This window comes from Trachemys scripta, chromosome 11, assembly GCF_013100865.1.
Source record: "Trachemys scripta elegans isolate TJP31775 chromosome 11, CAS_Tse_1.0, whole genome shotgun sequence".
In the NCBI taxonomy this organism is placed as follows: Eukaryota; Metazoa; Chordata; order Testudines; family Emydidae; genus Trachemys; species Trachemys scripta.
The window spans coordinates 43,052,106-43,071,079 of record NC_048308.1 but is presented as its reverse complement, the minus strand read 5'-3'; the positions used below and the strand labels follow the sequence as shown (position 1 = coordinate 43,071,079).

The 18,974-nt window shown below is 39.9% G+C and overlaps 1 protein-coding gene across 4 annotated transcripts in view; it reads left to right on the top strand.

Annotated features, from left to right (window-relative positions):
* The window catches only part of ZNF385B (zinc finger protein 385B), a 299,082-nt gene that overhangs the window by 192,911 nt on the left and 87,197 nt on the right, over positions 1 to 18,974 (top strand). For all 4 annotated transcript variants that reach the window (XM_034786269.1, XM_034786272.1, XM_034786270.1 and 1 more), the window contains one exon: positions 17,285 to 17,427. In XM_034786269.1, the coding sequence (XP_034642160.1) occupies positions 17,285 to 17,427 (143 nt within the window). The remainder of the gene's footprint in view (positions 1 to 17,284; positions 17,428 to 18,974) is intronic.

Sequence of the window (18,974 nt, the reverse complement as noted above, 5' to 3'; positions counted from 1 at the left end):
TCCTGTGTGCCCTGAGGGTCTTGGGTGAGTTCGGGGGTTACTGGTTCCAGGTCCAGTGTCACAAACATATCCTGGCTGTTGGGGAAACCGGTTTCTCCGCTTCCTTGCTGCTGTGAGCTACCTACAGTACCTCCATCGTCATCTTCCTCGTTCCCCGAACCGTCTTCCCTGTGTGTTTCTCCAGTGAGAGAGTCATAGCACACGGTTGGGGTAGTGGTGGCTGCACCCCCTAGGATCGCATGCAGCTCCGCGTAGTAGCGGCAAGTTTGCGGCTCTGCCCCAGACCTTCCGTTTGCTTCTCTGGCTTTGTGGTAGGCTTGCCTTAGCTCCTTAATTTTCACGCGGCACTGCTGTGTGTCCCTGTTATGGCCTCGGTCCTTCATGGCCTTGGAGATCTTTTCTAATACTTTTCCATTTCTTTTACTGCTACGGAGTTCAGCTATCACTGCTTCATCTCCCCATATGGCGAGCAGATCTCGTACCTCCCGTTCGGTCCATGCTGGAGCTCTTTTGCGATCCTGGGAGGACTCCATGACGGTTACCTGTGCTGATGAGCTCTGCGTGGTCACCTGTGCTCTCCACGCTGGGCAAACAGGAAATGAAATTCAAACCTTCGCGGGTCTTTTCCTGTCTACCTGGTCAGTGCATCTGAGTTGAGAGCGCTGTCCAGAGCGGTCACAATGAAGCACTGTGGGATAGCTCCCGGAGGCCAATAACATCGAATTCCGTCCACACTACCCCAATTCCGACCCGCAAAGGCCGGTTTTATCGCTAATCCCCTCGTCGGAGGTGGTGTAAAGAAACCGGTTTAAAGGGCCCTTTAAGTCGAAAGAAAGGGCCTCGTTGTGTGGACGTGTCCAGGCTTAATTCGGTTTAACGCTGCTAAAGTCGACCTAAACCCGTAGTGTAGACCAGGCCTCAGATAAGGTGTAGCAATGGCTTTGACGTTGCTTGTAAATACTGACCTCACAATAGTCCTCCATGTGTTTTTTTTACCTCCAGGCTAAAATACTCTACTGTACTCAGATCTATACTTGATGTTTCCCTGGAAACTCTAGTAAGTGCAGAATGTGGGTGCTGCTCTCCTGAGTTGGGCAAGGTGCTGTGAACACATAACACTTGGGTTAAACTCAGCTTGGAGGCGCTTCCTGTCCACAGCCAGTTTAAGGCTCCCAGCTGCAAAATATTTTCCCTTTTGAAAGTTTGTCAGAACCTGAATCTAACAATTTTTTCAGCACAATAAAGGAACTCTAGAGTTTGCTAAAAGAATCTAAGTTGGATTTGTTCTGCACTTATAACTCAAGCAGGAAGCCCATATAACTTAGTTTGTAGTAAAGCGTGTGATTGGATGAGTCTAAGCATGCAAGTAGTCTGTTCCTTGTTTTAAAATCATTTTCTTGTATGTTTTGTTCCATTTACTAAATAAACCTACTTCTTTGAAGAAGGCTGTTCATCACTGTATAGCTCTGGTCACAGACTGCCAAAGGGAAGAGATGCAGGTATCCATTCAGACCTGCGTAACAATAAATGGTTGGCAAAAATGGGGTGTTAAACGCAGATTCTGGTCTAAGTGAGTGAGAATTGTAAAATTCCAGCCCAGACACACAGGTGCTGGAACTAGGGGTGCTGGGGGTGCGGCAGCACCTCCTGGTTTGAAGTAGTTTCTATAATATGCAGGGCTTACAGTTGGGTTTAATGGCTTTCAGCACCTCCTCTATACAAATTGTTCCAGCACACCTGCCCAGACAAGTAAAGGCACAAGCCTGACACCTAATGGAGTACACTCAGAGAGACCAGAAAGGGGACAGAGGTTCCGGCAGCCCTGTAACTATGAAACATTGGTGGGATTGTGACAGTGATGATATAGATAGATAGATATTAGAAGGAAAAAGTAAGAACATTTATTTTCCTGTCTTCTTTTGGGGAAAACAATAGGAAAAGACAGAAATAAAGAGCTATCGACAGCTCAGGAAAAGTCAGCTAGTAGAATTGTGCAAAGAAAGGAATCTGAACTCTAGAGAGCTGAAAAAGACACAGCTGGTTAGCCTGCTATGTTCTGATGACCAGAAAAGAAATGGCATCCCAGAACCAGATGAGGACTGGGGAGGATGATCCAGTTCGTTCAGGGCACCTGTAGGAAGGAAGACAGGCTTGAACAAACCAGGACATTCTGAGGAGGACAATGGGGTCAGACATTGCATGTAGCAACTGGACCCTGTTGAGATGGAGTTCCCTGAACCAGAGCAGTCTAGAGTGGGAGAACCTGCAGCATGGGAGCGAAAAGCAGGAGGGCCAGAGATGCTGGTCCCGAGCTCATGTTAGTGCAGCCTTAGGGAAGGTTTAATTCAAACCAAGCTACCTATGGTCCCAAAAGGCTGTTTCAGCAGTGGGGAATTGCAATGCATAGGGACACCCTGGCTACACTTCCTTTCTTTGGCTCATCCCCTTTTCTGGGATTGAGGTGGTGTTGCACCACCTGTGAATTCCTCTATTGTGAGTGAATCCTCCACTGACTGGTTTGACTGCCTTTCTGGCTTTATGCCCTGTAACAATTCAAAGCAGCCATACTGAGATTAAGGATCCTAGCCAGTTCTGTATGTGATAATCTTTGTTTAGGAATAAGCTGAAGAGTCACAAATATATAGAGTGAAATCCTGACCTATTGTGGTCCATGGCAAAACTCCAGTTGTCTTCAGTAGGGTCAAGATTTTGCTCATAGTACCTAAGAGTACTGTATGTATTAATAGCCAACTGTTTTTATTTAGAATGGGGCAATCCAGTGCAGCAGAGTAGAATATGCTAGGTTATGACATGCCACGCAGCTTTCTAATTGAACAAATGGCTTTGTTGGTTTTAGAAATCTGCAAAATTAGCTTTGTAGAGAAACAAATGACAAATATTTCCATGCCACCTACAGATAAAAGCAAATCATAGTTGTACTTCAGCCAGCACATTGCTTCTAAATGTAGTGAAGGATGCGTCTTAATTTATTTAATTGCTTAAGCTTGACAAACAGCCAATACTAATAAATATGCACTGATATTAGTATGGTGTTTTTCGGGTTCATTTGACTTGGAAATATAAATATTGAAGAAGAAACAAGTGGAACAGTACAGCACAGTGGCTGCCAAAATGAAATTGTATATGGCATGAGTATTTCCTCTTCTGAAATTTGTATTGTTCAGGAGCACATGCAGGACAAAAGTTAGAGAGAGAAATACTGTACAGGTTGCACAATCTGCAGGTTAAAATTTGAACAGATTATCATAAAGATATAGGCACTATGAAGGTTAATTCAAACAGCTGTGACCTAACAATTTTAACATGATTATTTCAGGTGAAGAGGTAAAAATATCTCTCTCAATTCTAATTGTTTGGATTCTTTTTGCCCTTTTTGGTATTTACAATACAAAGTCCAGGATGATTTGTTGTTGATTTTTAAGCTGTTTAACATATTGAAGAGTTACAGGTGTAAAAATTAAGCTTTTCTTGATTAATGTTGATTCATTTTCCTGTAAAATATTGAAATTGTTTTTCTTTAACAACAAAAAGCTTTAAGATACACATCTGTTTTTTTCTGTTTCTAATTTTTGATACGTGTACTGAATTTTAGAGACTGGAGAACAAATTCCTAGAGTGCCTTTCATATATTATTAATTATAAATATTATAACTGATTGAAAACATCAACTTTTTTGTGATAAGCTCCACACGTGAACTTCATGCATAGTATTCCAATCTGTTTAAACATGAGGGAATTGAGGGAGAAAATTCTACTGAGGAAAAAACATTTTAATTCATAGAAATGAAAATGGTGCACAATCGTCAGTATTCCAGAGTTCACAAGTTAGGCAGGATAATATCTTTTACTATACTAGAAATTGGTCCAGTAAAAGATACTACCTGACTTACCTTATCTCTATCATATCCTGGGATTAACATGACTGCTACAACACTACAAACAGCTCACTATTCTAGTGAGGAAGGCCCCAATCTCTCTCAGCCTTGCGCATACACTTAATTTCAAGGATGGTGAATATTTCCATTGATGTCAGTGGGACTACTCACATGTTTAAAGTTAAGCATGTATATAATGCTTGTAAGGTCAGGGCCTAAGAATGGAGCCTATTTCACAGCATGCAGTGCATTTATAATTAGGCTAGTGAGGTAATTAGAGTCTAGTTATAGTATTATCCTTTATATTATATTTAAACTATTTAAGATATTGGGCTTCATCCTGCCCCTGCTGAAGTCAGTAGCCCAGAACATTTTTATTGGTAGCATGTTTTACTTTGATAACTTGTACTGTTGACATTGTGAGGTTGATATTGGGAAAGGGATTACGGGTAAATCATTATACTGTGTATTTTGTAGCTACAACATTCCAGGACAAAAACCTCATAAAAATTTCCATAGATGTGAAGTGAATGAAAATGTGTTGTCCTGTCATGTAAATTATTTACCCAGTTATTTACTAGCAATCATTTTTATCTAAACTAGTTATTCTGGGAACTCTTCAGATATTTTTGCTGTATATCTCTCAACTGCATAATCAATATGTAAATACAGCCTATATATCTACTGTAAACTTTTTTATTGTACACTTACATTTTTTGCAAGCTGTTTATAACTCCTAATATTGTGTGGGGGAAAATAGGTAAGCAGGGGTGTGAAATCCTGGCATGTTAAGTCAAAATTCCAATTAATGCAAAAGGGTCATGATTTCATTCCAGGTTTGTATACTGTATGGCATGTTTAGGAGAAATCCTAAATACATTTGACATGTAGAAACACTTTATTTCAAAGTATCTGCTTTTCTACAACTCAGTGTGAGAGAGCATACATGTAGAATCCTGTTAATACATATAATCATAAGACATTTCTTTCTGGATGATTGATAATGGAAATATTAGTGTTTCCTTCAAAATGAAAATGTGGAATGTCAAAATGATTTTCATAGTCTGGCTTGTTTATTATGTGAAGTTGAGTTAGTTATCTATAATAGTGCTATAATTTATCTATATAGTTCTTACAGTTTTATATAATATGGTCATGCCATATGAAATGAATGCAGAGTTTGTTGCAGCAGTTATGTCAAAAAGGCAAAACCCTTCAGAACCTAATGAGATCCATAATGTTTGGTGTGTCAGTTTCTCTAATTTTGTTGCTATGCAAGGTCAGACATGGACTAAAATAAAGTGTTTCTGTGGATTGCCTTGCCTCCTGATTTTTGGGCAAGTGAACTTTCTACTAATCATATCTTACCCAATAGCCATTAGTAACCAGTCTGGATGAATAGTCATTCCTACTGCCTTTTGAAATACCACCTTTGACAGTTCTACAGGTTTTAAATAGGTAGCCATGTATGTCGATGCAAGTACTTCATATTCTTTAGATCACTTCATAGGTCAGTGGAAGAATTGACTGTTCCATTGATGTTTGAATAAGGTTTGAGAGGAATGAAGTCAATACAACTTCTAGATTTCAAATTATGTATGCATCACAAAGGTTTTAGTGGTAATCATATTGACTCTTGAAGGAACTCATTCATTAATTAGTACAGTGCTTTGGGGATATAAACTGCTTAGTATTTTTCCTATTGTCAGTGGAAAGCAATGGAAGTGTCTCATACACACCGCTGTTTTGATTCACAAGTTATTTTTAAAAATAAGTTACGTTGCCTGGGCAGTGCTGCTCTCTCAGGATCATGTTAATTTGCCATTTGGGAAATTCAGATAAAGAATTGGTCTTGAAAGTCACTCTCTCTCCTTTAGCTCTGACAAGCCATGGGAGCCTAGAGGTAGCAAATGGCAAGCACTAGCTTTTATTCTGCTGACTGTATCTTAGGGAAAAAAATAGAAGAAAACCTGATAGATTTATTCACATAGCATTTTGTTTTCACAGGGGGGGAGAGAGAGAATCTCAAAGTTCACTTTCCTGAAAATGCTTAATGCACTACTTCTAAAATACAGCTTTGCTTCAATATTATGATACCTGCACCTCACCATTTTCAGAACTAAATACAAAATTCATTTATTTGACTTTGCTTTCTCTTAGTAATCTCTCTCTCTCTGATATACTCAGAGACGTACAACACTTTCACTCACACAACTAAGCAAAAAAAAATAAACAGAAAATCCCTGAAGCCTATAAACTAATCAGGGGAGCGAGAGAGAGATTATTTCTGTTTTTAAATACATGTAATTCAGATTCTATGGGGATGAGTCATATAAATACTTAGATTTAGTGACTTGCAGGGGTCCACTATATTTGTATACCATTTCTGGAAATATCAGCTCCTAATGAAAGAAGATAGTAATGGGTCATATTGCAGCAGGGATCCAGATAATGGAGCATCATTTTAATAGTGATTCTCCTCTGAAGGGAGAACCCTAATTGATTATTTTTAATATATATTTCATTAGATCATTAAAAATATGATTTACTTGAACACTTCACTCTTTCCATATAGTTGTCTATAAATAAGTGTACTAAGGACTCAAAGGACTTCTTCGAGGGATGTCAGAGTCCTTAGAGGAGTAGATGTTGGCTTGGATCATTATTTTTTAGTGGCCACCTTACAAGTTAAACTCAAAAAGATCACAAAGATGGACCAAAAACAGTGTTACAGCAATAGAGAAGTTCAAGGACAAAGAAACAGGTCAGATTCCAGATTGCACTTCACAACCATACCAGTGTTTAGCAAGACCAAGCTGTTGAAAGGCAGGAAGACATATGGTCAAACTGGAGGAAGATGGTAGTCAAGAGAACCGAGGAAGGAGTGGGCTGCCAAAGATGGCAGAAAAAAGATGCATGAATTGCATCTGGAACATGGGCAGTTACTGACCAGCAGAAAGTTATGAATGCAAAAAGAACAGTGCAAGACACATGCGCAACTCTTAAAGGTGGATGCAAAATACAGAGAAAAGGATAAAGAAGAGTTTCAGGGAAGATAGAAATGCGTGGGATCAGGAGAAAACTGCAAAAGCAGAAGAAGCAGCACAGAGGGGAGACTTGAAGAAGCTTCATAAAACAGTGAAAGATCTCTTGGGAAGAACCAGACTGTCACTGGAGATAAGAACATAAGAATGGCCCTACTGGGTCAGACCAAAGGTCCATCTAGCCCAGTATCCAGGTGCTGCCCCAAAGGCAGAGGTGAAAGTAAGCTGGTACCATACAAAAGTAAGAGCCTGGACCGGCTTTCCCAGGCAGCAGGGCTCAGGCAGCGATTTAAAGGGCCCGGGCCCTTTAAATTTCCGCCGGCTCCAGCAGCAGGGCTCTGGCAGCAATTTAAAGGGCCTGGGGCGGTATCAGCGGCCGGAGCCCCGAGACCCACTGTCGGAGCCTTGGGGTAGTGGTGGCAGGGCTCTAGCAGTGATTTAAAGGGCCAGGGGATCCCGGCCGCCACTACCGCAGTGGAGCCCTGGGCCCTTTAAATCGCTAATGGCTCTGGCAGCGGGGCTCCTAGCAGCCTCTGCTGCTACTACAGCTAGAGCCCTGGGCCCTTTAAATCTCGATTTAAAGGGCCCAGGGCTCTAAAGGCCCCACCTCTTCCAGTTGAGGCTACACCTGTTCTGGTTGAACACCCCCACCCAACCCCCGCACAGGACTCCGACGTACCAGTAAGTCCTTTAAGTAAGTTTCACCCCCGCCCTGAGGGAATGAACAGAACAGGTAACCATCAAATAGTCCCCTGTCGCTCATTTCCAGCTTCTAGCAAACACAGACTAGGGACACCATTGTTGCCCATCTTGGCTAATAGTCATTGATGGGCCTATCCTCCATGAATGTATCTAATTCTTTTTTGAACCCTGTTATGGTCTTGGCCTTCACAACATCCTCTGGCAAGGAGTTCTACAAGTTGACTGTGCATGGTGTGAAGAAATACTTCCTTTTGTTTGTTTTAAACCTGCTGCTTATTCATTTCATTTGGTGACCCCTAGTTCTTGTGTTATGAGAAGTAGTAAACAACACTTCCTTATCTACTTTCTCTATACCAGTCATGATTTTATAGACCTCAATCATATCTCCCCTTAGCCATCTCTTTTCCAAGCTTAAAAGTCCCAGTCTTATTAATCTTTCCTCATGTGGAAGCCGTTCCATACCCCTAATAATTTTTGTTGCCCTTTTCTGAACCTTTTCCAATTCCAATATATCTTTTTTGAGATGAGGTGACCACATCTGCACATAGTATTCAAGATGTGGGAGTACCATGGATTTATATAGAAGCAACATTATCTATCCCCTTCTTAATTATTTCCAGCATTCTGTTTGCTTTTTTGACTGCCACTGCACATTGAGTGGATGTTTTCAGAGAACTATCCACAATGACTCCAAGATCTCTTTCTTGAATGATAACGGACCCCATCATTTTATATGTATAGTTGGGATTATGCTTTCCAATGTGCATTACTTTGCATTTATCAACATTAAATTTCATCTGCCATTTTGTTGCCCAGTCACTCAGTTTTGAGAGATCATTTTGCTCTTCGCAGTCTGCTTGGGTCTTAACTATATTTAGTAATTTTGTATAAATTTTGTATAAATTTTGTATAAATCTGCAAATTTTGCCATCTCACTGTTTACCCCTTTTTCCAGATCATTTATGAATATGTTGAATAGGACTAGTCCCAGAACAGACCCCTGGGGGACACCACTATTTACCTCTCTCCATTCTGAAAACTGAACATTTATACTTACCCTTTGTTTCCTATCTTTTAACCAGTTACCAATCCATGAGAGCACCTTCCCTCTTATCCCGTGGCAGCTTACTTTGCGTAAGAGCCTTTGGTGAGGGACCTTGTCAAAGGCTTTCTGAAAATCTTATCTCTGCTGGATCCCCTTGGTCCACATGCTTGTTGACTCCCCTCAAAGAATTCTAGTAGATTGGTGAGGTATGATTTCCCTTTACTAAAACCATGTTGATTCTTCCTCAACAAATTATGTTCATCTATATGTCTGACAATATTGTTTCAACTAGTTTGCCCGGTACTGAAGTCAGGCTCAGGGGGCTGTAATTGCCAGGATCACCTCTGGAGCCCTTTTTAAAAATTGGCATCACATTAGCTATCCTCCAGTCATCTGGTACAGAAGCTGATTTAAATGATCGGTTACAGACTACAGTTAGTAGTTCTGCAATTTCACATTTGAGTTCCTTCAGAACTCTTGGGTGAGTACCATCTGGTCCTGGTGACTTATTGTTGTTTAATTTATCAATTTGTTCCAAAACCTCCTCTAATGATACCTCAATCTGTGACAGTTCCTCAGATCTGTCACGTAAAAAGAATGGCTCAGGTTTGGGATGCCCATCAGGAACTCTCATGGACAGAAAATACATGAACAAGTCAGACAATGGAAAGAACATTTCCATGCCGAATTAACTGTCCAGAATCATGCACATGTTCAAGAGAAATGCCAATGCTAAGTTAGAAATAGGAAAGGGGCCAATAACACCCAATGAAATTAAAGCAGGCATCAAAAGTCTCAAACAGGAGAAAGTTCTTTGAGTTGACAGAATTTAAGCAGAGGTACTAAAGGCAGGAGATGAAATTCTTACTGAGCAGTTACCAAGACAATGTAATGAAATTTGGATGAAAGAACAAGTGCCACAAGACTAGAAAGATGGAATTATTATGGTGTTGCCAAAAAAGGGTGATCTTACTCAGTGCACGAATTGGAGAGGTATTGTACTATTATCAATCCTTGGCAAAGTATTGACTACTAGTATGCTGAATAGAATGAAGAAAGGAGTGGATGAAATATTGTATGAAAAATAGGCTGAGTTCCATCTATGTAGAGCATGTTTTGAACAGATATTCACTCTTTGACGGATCACTGAAAAGGCTACTGCTTAACAAAGCCTCATTTTCATCAATTCTATTGACCTTAAGAAAGCATTCCATAGTCTCTACAGAGACACCCTGTGGAATATTGCTAGAAGCTATGAGATATCAGACAAGCCATTCAACATAATACTTTTATATAATGCAAGTAGATGTACAGTAAGATTGGATACAGGCCTGGGTGAGTGGTTTGATATTATGACCGGAGTTAGACAAAGATATTTATCACCAATCCTCCTTCCATTAGCAATAGATTGGGTGATAAAGTGGTCAATAAGAAGCATAGTAAATGGTGTAAAATGGGTTAGCAGGGATGCATTAAAAGACCATGACTTTGCTGACAATATTGCTTTACTAAGCATGGAACAGAACGATTGCTCTTACATCAGAGGTACAACAAGAAGCAGCAAAAATTGGACTGAAAATAAATGCGGAGAAAACAAAGATTAGGAAGGTAGGAAATGGAACAACAGATGCAAAGGTGCATGTGGATGGAAAAGAAATGGAACAGGATGGAAAAGTTCTGCTATCTGGGGAGTGTGATGACATTTGAAGATGGCTGCAATAAAGCGATTCATACAAGATTAGGAAAAGCAAGCAGCACTTTTGGAAGAGTGAACACCATGTGATCAAAGAGAGGTCTCCCCACTAAACTGAAGACTATACCCTGTGATTGTACTGAGCGTGCTACTGTACAGAGCAGAGACTTGGCTGATGGTGGTGACTAACAGGATGAGACCGGAATCTGCCCATCACAGATGTCTGAGGAAGATACTTTACTTTTCATGGAAAGACAAAATAACAAATGTGAGAATAGGGGCACTGACAGAACTGGACATGCTAAAAAATTTTATCGAAGAAAGAGGGCTCAAATGGTTGGGACATGTACATTGTATGGAAGATGGGAGCCTTGCTAAGCAAGCATTACATTGCATACCTAAGGGAGGGGAGAGAAAGTGAGGAAGGCCAAGGAAGAGCTGGCAGAAGAGAGTGAGAGGATATTGAACAAGCTGGCATCATCTAGGAAGAAGTACTACAACTAGTGGGTAACTGTGATCATTGGAGGAACTAGACTGCCTGATGTGTCAGCGACACAAGATGAACTCCAGTTTAAGGTAAGGACTCATACAAGACTTTCTTTTTTTAGTTCAGTGATCCTTTTCAGGCTATAGGCAGTGGAGCTGAAGCAAACTTTATTCAGTCTGAAAGCCTCAGTGTTACCTCTGGCTCAGAATTGTTTATATTTAAAAAACACTTCAGCGTGTTGTTGAAAAATATTTTTGACAATGTTCAAAAGTGCCTAGTGCAAATTAGTAAATGGTACTGAAAGCTTTACAGCCCTGAAAAGGGTCACAGATTAGTGCACATAGAATTTTCATAGAGTGTGAGATTTAAACCATTTTAAACATCTCCTGTCTGCTCCTCGGGGTTCCAAACCTTTAAAGGAAAAATCAGGTACTTTGGATGACAATCTAAAATCTAAGGTGAGGATGACTGAGTGTACTGTGATTGCAGCCTATGAATGAATTCAGCCAGTGTCTGCACAACCAAGGGGATGATTGTTGTCCATCTTGAAGGTGTGTTCTAAGTTCCAGCAATTGATTTGATGATCTGGCCTGATGTTCTGAAAATGCAGCACTAAAGAGAGAAAAGAAAACACAAAACCCCACCCATTTCTTCAGAGGTTCCTATTCTGCTACCATCCCATTCATTTGTACCTTCTTGCCTTGAGTAGTGGTTGTTACTATGCAAAGCAACCCTAAAGGCTTGTCCACACTGGCACTTTACAGCGCTGCAGAGGTGTGAAAAAACACACCACCACCACCCCCCAGCGCTGCAAGTTTCAGTGCTGTAAAGTGGCAGTGTAGACAGTGCATGGCTCCCAGCGCTGGGAGCTATTCCCCTCATGGAGGTGGGTTTTTTATAGCCCCAGCGCTGGTGCCACAACTACACAGCCACGTTAAAGCACTGCTGCGGCAGCGCTTTAAAGTTGCTAATGAAGACATGCCTTTAGTGATTCAGCATGACTGGAACTAGTGGAAGGATTTGAAGATGGGGAGAGGAGGATGGGCAGCCACTAAACTGAGCAGATGGTAAATTTAGATTTAAAAAAATAGAGAGCCCTTTCTAAATAGGGATTAGCAGTGTGCATGACAATATGTAAACTATCATCTCTCTGCCAATACTCTTTAGAATAACTGGTCTTTCCTGTCCTGCATGGTAGCTTTGTGAAGCACCGATCTGGTACTAGATGAGATGTACTTGGGATTTGAGTGTAGATTTTTAGAGTGAAAGACTGTTGCCCAAGTCTGTGTTATCTAACCTCCTCCCCATTCACATAGCAAATTTTGTTGGGACAGGTATCCTTGGATTGGAACCATGAGAGAAGTCTTGTGTTATACAGGAGAGTGACTGAAGTAATGCTTCCCACCACCTCCAACAGTACAATAGCAATACTTTCACCGTCTAATCTATTAACTATACATAGTTCTTTGTTGTCAAACAAATCAGTAGTTAACCCTGACGGCTTCTGATAATCAGTGGAAAAAAATCTCCCTCCGATTTTCAGGTAGTTTGAAGCCATACCTGGATGATAGCAGATGCTATCTAAGAAACATAGTATTTGTTACATTGTTCTGAGACACATTTGTGCAGGAAGTGAAAGGAGAATTTATTCTAATAAAGTGGGAAGCACTCTGGATCTTCAGCTAGGATCTAAGAAACTGATTTCGTCCCTTAACTTGTCAGAGTGGTTTTGCCGAGGACTAATATTTTTTTGGCAAAGTCTCTGCCTGTTTCTTGAACCTGATGATGTAACTGTAGATAATTCTTGCAGCTGGAGTCAGCAGCAGCAGCAGCAGCAGATGAACTAGAAAAAATAAGTCACATGATAGAACACCAGGAAACAAGCTTGTAGGAAATCTTTTGGGGTTTTTTTATTATTATTTTAATCCAAACACCAGATATTTCTTTTGTAGAATATATCCTAATACATGTGGAAAGAGTTTTCTTATTTCTTGAAGCCATTATAATAAAAAAATATGGTAAAACAGTGTTTAAACTAAAAACTAGCAGGTTGAGGTGCGTGAATGAATTTACAAGAAAGATCACTTATATTTATGCCCAAGATTTACTAATATTTTAAAACAATCTGACACAGTAAAATGTCTGCATCATTAAAATGCTAATGAAATGGTAAACATCTGCTAAATTTGTAATGATAATGAACATTGTCAGCTACATCTTTGTTGTGCCAGTATTCCTGCTTGGTTCATATTTGCATACAAATTTGATTGGGTGACAGTGGGATTGTTTGACCTTTAGGGAGAATTTTGGTGCAACTCGGTGTTCCATTCTGCTTGATCTGTTGACTCTCAAGTGTAGAGGTTCTAGCTTTGTCACTTTTGGTCATCTCTTCCTGCTTACGTTGCCAGGGATTTTTACAAGGAGATTGGGGGGAGGGAGGAGCGTCAATGGGCCTCTGTGACTTAATTGGCAGGGGTAGTAGAGGAGAGGGATTTTAAAGTAAACTGGTGTGGGGGAAGTGAAAATAGTTGAACACAGGTTTATGTGTGAACTGCCTTCGCTAATCAAACTGCGGGGCGCATGTTTTATGTAAGTTCTGTAGAATCTCTGAATCTATCCTGGTATCCTGAAGATATTCCAGATTTAATTACTCTGACATCCCATATCATGGCCTGCACAAATTGCAGTGAGGCTTCTGGTGTATGTTGTGTTAAATTTGAGATATCAGTAGTCAGCCAGGATGTACCAAGAAGAGTGCACAGAGATATGGAAAAAATAGTGAAAACTTATTTCTATGATGAATACTCACCACAGCCTGGTTAGAAGGGATGGGAGGTCAGTCACTACAAAAACTCAGCCTTAATTTTAATTTTAAACTGAAATTATAGCTCAGTTGTAATTGAAGCAATATTTATAAGTTTGGCTAAATCAAAATATGTAAATATTTGTTATTGAAGAATTAAATTGACAATGGCTGGAACATTACCTAATTAGAAGCACAGTGGGTAATTAAATACATTGTAGCAGTGTGAATACAATACTGAATTCTGTGTATCTAATACATCAGAATCAGCTAGTAAAAATACAATACAATCATCTTTTTGCAGCTGAGGACAATTCCTTTGGTAAATCTCTTGATGCACTATTATCCTGTTGATCTATTTTTTCATTGCAGATCTAAGGAAGAGGCTGTATGTGCATTAGACTGTCATTAGTTTTTTAGTGTTTATGAATTCACACAAATAAGCTCTGACCTACAGTTAATTAAGCACAATTCTTGATGAGTTTCACAAGTCTATGCAAAATATAAAATCTAATTTACTTAAAGATTTCAAACGGTATTTTAAATTTTGCAAATGATGGGGTTGGGAAAGGAGAAAATATAGGATAATTTTATCAGGATTAATCTTCCTCTCAAGAAGGAATGTAACCAGCCTGGTGGGGCACTGCTGCAATCTTCTGTCCATCTCTTCTGTGACCACAGGATTTACCAATGCACGAAGAGGGAAGGATTGTGGTCTGTAATTAATCTAATAATCTATAACATTACATTCTTATGCAGTGGCTGAAACTAATGTATTTACCCTCTCCTATTCAGTAGTATCTACAAAGGACTTGTCTTGGATGGTAGACTATCTAATCAACCCAGGTAGCCACAGCATCACAACACTCAATCTGATTCTCAAATATAGTAGAATAGATTTTAAATAGTGTGTATGAACCTATGCTGGTGAGATCAAAAGAAGAGGGAACAAATGAATTGCTATTTCCGAGTGAAGTTTCACTCAGTGTCCCACTCAGAGATTCTAAATGCACTGGGACAGATCTACTTAGCCAGCAACTACAGACTGCCTGGCATCTCTCAGAGGGGTGTGGGTGAGTGGTGAGGTTTGATGAGGAAGAGAAAGTTGCACTTGCTGCTCCACAGCCTACTTCCTGTCTGGTTCTAAAAGGCCCAGGGACCCTGTATAGGGAGCAGCATACACTAATCGCAATCCTTGGGAGCAGAGAAACATCTAACACAGGACTGCTCTCCTCCCTACCACTGATTAGCCATTGGGGAAAGGAGGAAGAAGATAACTGGAGGGCTAGTGATAGGAACAGTATTAATGGAGAGGCAAAGAATCTATTAGATGGGAGCAAGGGAAGCTAGCAGGCAGAGAAGGCAGATGATCAACTGGTTTCGGTGATTGCAGGGTAATGGACGAATTGACTGGGGTTGGCTGTTTGGTAAAAGGATCAGTTGAGTGGTTGTGGGGAAGAGGATGGATTCCTGATGTTAGAGGATCAGTTGCTTGGTTAGAGATGTATGTGGAGCTTAGGGTGACCAGACAGCAAGTGTGAAAAATCGGGATGGGGGTGGGGGGTAATAGAAACCTATATAAGAAAAAGACCCCAAAATCGGGACTGTCCCTATAAAATCAGGACATCTGGTCACCCTAGTGGAGCTGAGGATGTGATCAGTAGTATTGCATGGAGGGGTGTGATACTTTTGATTGATTGACCTGATGAGCTGAGAGGCTGCAGGGGGTGTGCAGCACAGATGATGAGTTGGGCAGTTTCAGGGGGAAAGGGGTGAGTTTGGGCAGAGACTGGATTGGCAGCCCTGAGGAAGAGAAATGATGGATAGGTGATCAATTGACTGGAAAGCTTTGGAAGGGTTGAAGGGCAGTGCATTGTTTGCATTAAATGTTTAATTTACAGTATCTAGAAGTCACTTGACACATTAATTGAAGAATATTTTGCAATGCCAAATAGCAGAATGTAAATCCAATTATTACAGATTTGCATTTGGAGCTCCAGAAATAACATTTTTAAAGTAAGGTATATAACGGGGTAGGCAACCTCTGGCACGCGTGCCGAAGGCGGCATGCGAGCTGATTTTCAGTGGCACTCACACTGCCCAGGTCCTGGCCACCGGTCCGGGGAGCTCTGCATTTTAACTTAATTTTAAATGAAGTTTCTTAAACATTTTAAGAACCTTATTTACTTTACATACAACAATAGTTTAGTTATATATTATAGACTTATAGAAAGAGACCTTCTAAAAACGTTAAAATGTATTACTGGCACGCGAAACCTTAAATTAGAGTGAATAAATGAAGACTCTGCACACCACTTCTGGAACGTTGCCAACCCCTGGTATATAATGGAAAAAAAAGTCTAATCTGGGCTGTGAATGCCCTCTGTTTCAGAAGAAGAGCAAGGGAAGGGAGCAGGGGGAGAAAGAGAGATCTTTGGTGAATTAAGCCCCCTGACAAATATACAGAATTCCCACTTGAAAATCCAGCCAGAGATTAGGCTGAGAGTTGCCTTCTCCTGCCCTCAGGAGAGGGTGAGGGGAAGGGAAGTGTATAGCTAGGGAGCCAGCAAAATGTGGCTTTGCTGTGAACCATTCTGCGAAGAGGGAGAGCATGACTCTCTGCAGATAACTGACAAGAAATTTCTTTGTGGATATTGGGACACCTGTGCCATTAGATGGACAAACCTCCTACACTTGATGCAAACCTCTTTGCTCCTCTCCCCCTGTGAGATGAGGGAGTCGGGAGCTATGCAGAAAGAAAGGATATAGGCCTGCTTTTGTATTAAATATTAATCTGTTCAGTTTTAGACAGTCATCAATTAGGAAAGATTCCACCTGTTTGAGGCCACATTTTGTCTGTGCATATTTATAAAAAGGGTTACCATTCATTTAAAATCTGGAAAGCCTTCGCTTGGAAAGAAAGATATAGGGTTAAACTAAGAAAATAATGTTGAAGGGTGATGTTGAGGGAAAGTAGGAAATTTGGTTTATTTTTATGCTGTATGGTTATTTAGTATAAACATATGTTGTGGGCTTACTACTTATTTCTTGATTTCTTGCATTTTTAATCAGTAGGCCTTTTTTAGATTAAAAAAAATCTTTGAGTCATGCTTGTGCAGCATTAAACACATTACAGATGCCATTATAAGGGAGAAAAATGAATGCACAACTCATATTAAAAATACCTCTGTATCCCAGCTTGCATAAATGTCCACTCTCACTAATCTCATAGGCAACCCTGAATTGCAAAAGCATCTGTTTGTAATAGGTGCCCAGCCCTGCCTTTCTGGCTCATCAGAATTTTTGAGCCTTAGAAGTGTTTTTATTCTGCCTGTCCAATGTGATTTATGCACCATATGTCTCCTCTTCAGAATCTAAGCAGCTATGGGCATGAGGAAGTGTTCTGCTTCATCTAGATGGTGAAGAAGTAGGCATGTTTTAATTGTATTAACTCCTACTGACCCACTTTATCAAATGTGTGTCATGTTTATTTCTTACAGGTTGTTAGCCAGAGGTGATATTTCTCTACCTTTACAGAGTGTATGTGCATAAAGAAAGGGCATTTTAGTCTAAGAGGGAGTGATGAATTCCTGTTTTTGGTTTGTTCTTGGCAGGCAGTACATGCCATACTACTACACTTCCTGCCCTTGTGCGCACACCGACTCTGATGATGCAGCCTTCACTGGATATCAAGCCCTTTATGTCCTTTCCTGTGGACAGTAGTTCTGCTGTTGGACTCTTCCCAAATTTTAACACAGTAAGTAAATTTGTGTTCATGTTATTAGCCCCCTCCTCAGTCTATGCTTTCTCTGCAGTCTCTAATAATCAGTACATGAAGCCTGTCTTACAACACTGTGTATTGGTTACATCAAACATTAGATAACCCTTTTCAACTCTTGTGATAGCTAATTTCTGACATATGGAACAGTGACAGAATGAAATTCAGTATTCATTTGTATATACCTTCCCTTTTAGCACATCCTGTTGCATGGTTCCTGATGCATGGTTACTGTCGAGGTTCCAACAAATACAAACTATTTACTTTTGGGGGATGTGGTTGGCATGTACAAACAACACAATGTACAGTTAGCAAGCAGTAGTGGTCTTGTGTGAGTGTGTGCACGTGGACATGCATGCATATACTATGAAATAGAAAGACAGAAGATGATTTGGGAAAAAAAATCATTTTCATATTAAAGATAATAGGCAAGCCTTCAACTGATACAAATCAGCCTAAAACCATTGTAACCAATGGAGTTACTCAGACTTTCACTAATTGAATATCTGGCCTATCACTAAATGAAAAGAAGTGAAACTGAAATTGATGTTTAATCAGCCAAGGTGAAAAACAATTTCTCATTAACTCATATTTACTTTGGATTCATTTTCTGTTTACTGTGTTTTTCTTCTGAAGAATTGCACCTCTATTTTCGCAATGCATTTGCAGTAAAATTACTGCAACATACAGTTAAATCATTGACAAAGCTGCTGTCCAAATTTTTTTACAGTCTAATCTTTATTTTTAATTGCTCTTACTTCCTTAATTGCCCCATAATAGATTCTAAATATTATTAAAATCCCTATTGTTAATATCCTTTACAGTTCATTAAATTATTCTCATATGCTTATTGCATACAACTTAAAATTAATATTTTGTATGTTTGCTGAGCTTGTTTTTTTTCCATGTTCAGATAATTCCTCAGGGAATCAGTCTGTAAATAACAAGTTAATAGCGACAGAAAGGAGAATGGTTCAGGTCATTGTGTGAATAAATTCTGTCCAGTCAGTAAATAGAGTTTGTTCATACATAAGGATTACATGAATTGTATAGCATCATAGTTGTCACTGTAGTCAGAAAAAAATTGCATTATCAGCACCACCAGACAGTGCTTATTTGAACCACTGCCAAATGTTTCCTTCTGCAAACTTATCTTCCGTATGACGTGAAAACAGCAAGAGGATTTTTCCTCATGACTTGTAAATATATTCTGCAGAGAGGTCTTGTGTTGTGGTACATAGTGCTGGAGGGTGATTATGGAGTAGCATACCAGCAATTTCTTTCAAAGACCATTATAAGACATTTTGAATATTAATGTATTCATTGGAAAATACACACAAGATGTATGTGTGCATATGCAAAAAAGCATTCCAGATGTGCTTAAGGTGTGAGGGAGCCAAAACCAAAAATGGTAATGCAAATGAGGGCATACCATTCTCCAATATACAATCATTGCGATATGTTCTGTTCTAAGATACTTAAGCATCTTATTTGTTATTCTTTGTTTAATGCTGCTGCACGTTAGC